The following is a 4,711-nucleotide window of genomic DNA, read 5'->3' on the forward strand; positions in this document are numbered from 1 at the left end:
TTTCAGAAAAAACTAAGGAAATACTTCCTTCCCTTAAGTTTCAGTGCAATGAGAGAGTGTCTGATAACACATCACCCATGGGCTGTGTCTGCCTGAGCAGCCTGGACCCATCCAGGCCCAACCTCCAGCCATGAGATGGGCTGTGAAGGAACAGTGATGGGAGCTGTGCAGCCACACTGGGTAAAGCATGCCAGGACAGGAGGAATCTTCCCGTGCCCCCTGCTGACCAGGAACATGACGAAGAGGAACGGGATACACATGCTTTGCTTCTCCAGACTTAAAAAATGCCATCTTACTTTTGTGTCCTCAGCCACAAATAAAAGCAAGGTTGTAGCTCACAGGCACACCCATTTCACCCTTCCCAGCTACAAACTGGTGGTTATTGCCCAAGATCTGATGTCGTGGCTCTGGAGCATCCCAGACACTTTGTTGTGATCGTACTTTAGGTTTTCATTCTGATAAAGCAGCTCTCTGAATTGGAGGGTTATGCTGTAATGCTGGGCATGGTTAATTTAATAAAGCATGGGCCATGCCATAGAACTGCTCCAGTGAGAGGCAAACCCTTCCTCTCACAGGTTTGCTCTGTGCCCTTCATCCAAAATTCAGGTGTGCCCCACCACTGACCTTGACTTTCTGTTGGTGGTGGTAGATCTGCCAGGCGATGTGGACGTGCATAGCACACCATTTCCCAGGTTTCTGGAAAAACAAAACACATCAGTCAGTTACTGCCATCAACCTGTGGTGCTTTATCCTGGTTCTAGTGCCACTGTCAACCCTTAGCCCAGCCTGGTTTGGTCCAGGGGATTCCCCCCACCAAAGGGTCTCCCTTCAGGGCCTTCCCTCTCCTAAGAAGTTTATTTTGGACATCCAGGAATGCTCCTGTTTTGCACACTCCTGTAACCCTCTGATGCCACTGGCTGAGAATGCAGCTTGTGCTGCTGAGAGCAGTGAAGCTGTGTCCCAGCCAGCAGCTTGTGCTGCTGAGAGCAGTGAAGCTGTGTCCCAGCCAGCAGCTTGTGCTGCTGAGAGCAGTGAAGCTGTGTCCCAGCCAGCAGCTGCTGCACAGCTGGACTGCTCACAACTGCACACTGAGGTCATCCCCACCAGTGCAGCTACGCCAAGACGGGCATTTCCACCCAAAGAGGAAAATTAAAGCAGCTTAAAAGGTCACTCTGGTTTTCAAAATAAATCTGACTCCCTCATGTAATTACTGGTCTGTACTTTCAAGACTTGAGCACATAAATGTGCTGAAAACACTGGAGGCCAGTCCATTCACTGTTTGGGGAGGGTCTTTGCATCTTTCCTCTCACTGTGGCTTTGAGTCCTGGGGAGGAGAGAGGGAGGGATTGTTGATTTTGAACTCCATTTCCAGCACAGATGGAAACTTTGACTGAAAAAGACTCATTGAGGACATACTTTTCCCAATTTTGTTACTTCGAGGTACACAGCTAATGATTCCTGCAGATGTAAAAATTATCACAGGAATTCAAGAAGCTCCTTAAGCTACTTGTAAATTAAATATTTCACAAACTATGGCACATGGTCTGCCTTCTATTTTTAGGTGTGTATCAACCAATAATTAAATCACAAAAAAATTATACCCTCTCTCACACACATACTTCCCTAAACTCCAGCCTTTTGCTAATTCACAACTGGCTGTGCCAGTGATTTCATAAGTTCACTTGGTTGGTTTGATCAAAATCTAAACCTTCTTCTTGAATATACTGAAAAATTAACAAAAAACCCTTTGGGATGACTGATAGATGGATCTTTAGATCCTTATTTCTAAAATATTTTGTGTTTGAAGTGGACTGTCTGTCCACACTGTCCCACCTGGGTGGGATGTACCATTCTGAACAAAACTGAAAACACCCAGTAACTACTAAAATGTAAAATCCTTCAGTGTGCAGTGAAATGACAGGGGATCACTGCCAGATCTCCAGAATTTGGCTCAGGAAATGATAATAGAAGGATTATCAATATTTAACCTCGAGTATTCATGTGAGGGGCTGCACGAGAAGCAAAAAACTTCCAACTTTGAAACTCTGCATTGTCCTTGAGTGATCACAAGCTGCAGGACTGACCACCCTGCTCCCAAATGAGGGGGAAAACACCCCAGATGACACATGGCAGCACTGATTTGCAATTATTCTGCTGCTTCAGCCCGGTGGGACCGAGCCAAGCTCGACAAACTGTAGCACAAGAAGATTTCTTACCCTCAACATGGGCCTGAACGGATCTGTCAACTGTGAAGAAGAAATGACAGCTTGGTTACATGCCTGTCACTCAAACAATTGCTCTAATTAACAAATTTGTATTGCTTCATTAAGAGACAAAATTAAAATGTTATCATTTTACTTTCAAATGAGGCCCTTTTGGATAATAATTAGTCCTTGGCCCCCGTCCCTGAGCGTGGCCCTCCCCCCTGGGCTGTTGTACCTGAGTGTTGACAAGCAACTCAACAAGGCTCACACAGAGCTCTGTCCTCTGGCATCAGCTTTAATTTGTTGATTTAATGCTACAAAAATGGCTGGTTAACTCTGCTGAAGAAAGCACAGATCTCTCCTTTGGGCAAACTTGTGTTGTCTTCCAAAGCTGCCTGGCTCCTGAGCAGGCTGGAGAGTGGACAAGCCCCCTTTTCACAGGCTTGATCCCACAGACTGGGTGGGAAGGGGCTAGAATGGGGTGTCATCCCCTGCACACCAGTGTGTCCATCACCAGCCATGGCATCAGCTCCTTGCCTTGTGCCTCCAAACAGTCACCACTGATGGACTGCCTGAGGTGTTCTCTGCCACAAATGGGCTTTGCCTTAATTATTTTTTCACACTGCAACAGCTGTTGGTAAACAGGGGCTGGGTCAACCCCCAATTTTCTCATTACTACTTTTTATGTGGCCTGTTGTGGTTTTTTGTTTGGTGGTTTTTGGTTTTTTTTTAGTAGACTATTTTCTTATTCCCCTTTTTTTGCTCATATTTCACCAGTTAATGCTGGAAAATAAATTCAATTTATTGGGTATTGCTCATTTGTTTTGGATTTTCTGTTCTGAAATGCAATTCTAAAGGAGATTTATAGGTGTAAAAGGTACTTAGCAGACGCAGTGATGGCACAATGAATCATCTGGAAATAATCGAAACTCAGGTTGAAAGGGAACATAAAGCTAAATGACTTCATGATGGGAGGTTCTAGTTATCTCTGCAATTAGATACATAAACAAAAATGTGGCTCTTCTTGGTATAAAGCTCAACTACAGCACCAATTCTGAGCAAACCAAAGTACTGGAACTTGGCATAACCCAACAAAAGCAGCTCTGCTGCACCTTACAGTGAAGCCACAGCACAACATGGAATTTTAAGGAGAGCTCCTCACTGCTTTTGTCAGAGAGTTCTGTTAAAAATGTGTCTGTGTGATGTTTCTCACAGCAAACAATGTCCATGAATTCTCACCCACGAACAACCCCCGGGCAGAGAACAGAAGGAGGCAAAGAGACCAAGTGCCGAGGCCATAAATGCTGCTCACATCCCCTGGAACTCAGGAATCCAGAGTGATCAATAAAGTGCATCTGTATTTCACTGGTGCAATCAATGCTACAGTAACCCAGGGAATAACTGCCATTACCCACATTAAAAACAATGATACAGAGTACAAACACAAATCTTGGAGAGGTTTGTACAATTCTGAGTTGAATTGGGCTCTTATGCCTTGACCCCTGGGGCTGTGGGGGAGAGCTGAGCCAGGAGAGAGCTCTGACATTCACCCCACACAACTCCTCCAGTGCTCACTGACTGGAACAGCTCAGACAGCTCTAGTTTTAGGATATTAATTTGGACACTCAAGGTTTTTGGGAGGAAGGGCTTTACTCGAGAAAAAAACCAAAACGTTTTGTACAGACCCGTGGATCTTTCTGGAGAAGGGTATGTGGGACCGTCCCAGGTCTGGCTGCAACATCAATAGGATTGGAAGTCTAGAAACACCACAGGGAAAGAGCATTATTGAGTGATACAATGCTTGAAAGCCACAGAACATGAAAAATAATAGTTCTTTATCATTACCACTGCTGAAGCAACAGAGATAAACTTCTTAAAGAGTAAAGAAGAACCATTTTAATCCACTTAACAGTATCTGCATTATCATCTCAATTTCCAAACTTCCATTGCCCACCAGCTTCCCATTATTTTAATCCAAACCACTGAGGGAACAGTGACTGTTTACCCTGGAAAATGTTTCCAATACTTAGGAACACATTTCTGACACGGCATCTGAAGCAGTATTTGGAGGAGCTCGTGCTCTGCTGCTCATCACCAGTGCACTGAGCACACAGAGCATCTCCTCAGTCACTGCCCAAAGGCCTCAGCACTGGCACCACATGGACACCAGGAAAAGTAACATCCAGTTGAAAAAAACATGGAAGCTTTTCCCATGATTTGAATGTAAGTAGTCAGTTAATAAAATGAAATGCAGCTTTGTGGAGGAGAAACCTGCGACACAAAAAAAATCAACCCAGCCCCCCTATGTTTAGACAGAGCTTCTTCCTAGGTTAAATGAAGAAAATAGAAATCAGCTACAGCATAACTAACAATTAAGAACCAGAGTTGTTAACAGTCTGATTACCATACAGACGAAGAATCCCACTAATGAACTGCAATTTACATATTCAGTCATTAGAGTGGATGGGCCAATTTAAGGAAGAAGGTGTCTCCTCTGCAGACATTCC

The 4,711-nt window shown here is 44.5% G+C and overlaps 1 protein-coding gene across 4 annotated transcripts in view; it reads right to left on the reverse strand.

The window, feature by feature from the left end:
* AUTS2 (activator of transcription and developmental regulator AUTS2) overlaps positions 1 to 4,711 on the reverse strand; it is a 33,406-nt gene that overhangs the window by 20,160 nt on the left and 8,535 nt on the right. For all 4 annotated transcript variants that reach the window (XM_027904189.1, XM_027904188.1, XM_027904190.1 and 1 more), the window contains 3 exons: positions 3,890 to 3,961; positions 2,217 to 2,246; positions 625 to 696 (listed from right to left, as the gene is read on the reverse strand). In XM_027904189.1, the coding sequence (XP_027759990.1) occupies positions 625 to 696; positions 2,217 to 2,246; positions 3,890 to 3,961 (174 nt within the window). The remainder of the gene's footprint in view (positions 1 to 624; positions 697 to 2,216; positions 2,247 to 3,889; positions 3,962 to 4,711) is intronic.

Source organism: Empidonax traillii, unplaced genomic scaffold, assembly GCF_003031625.1.
Source record: "Empidonax traillii isolate 1590-97213 ecotype Southwest subspecies unplaced genomic scaffold, ASM303162v1 scaffold1018:size752740, whole genome shotgun sequence".
In the NCBI taxonomy this organism is placed as follows: Eukaryota; Metazoa; Chordata; class Aves; order Passeriformes; family Tyrannidae; genus Empidonax; species Empidonax traillii.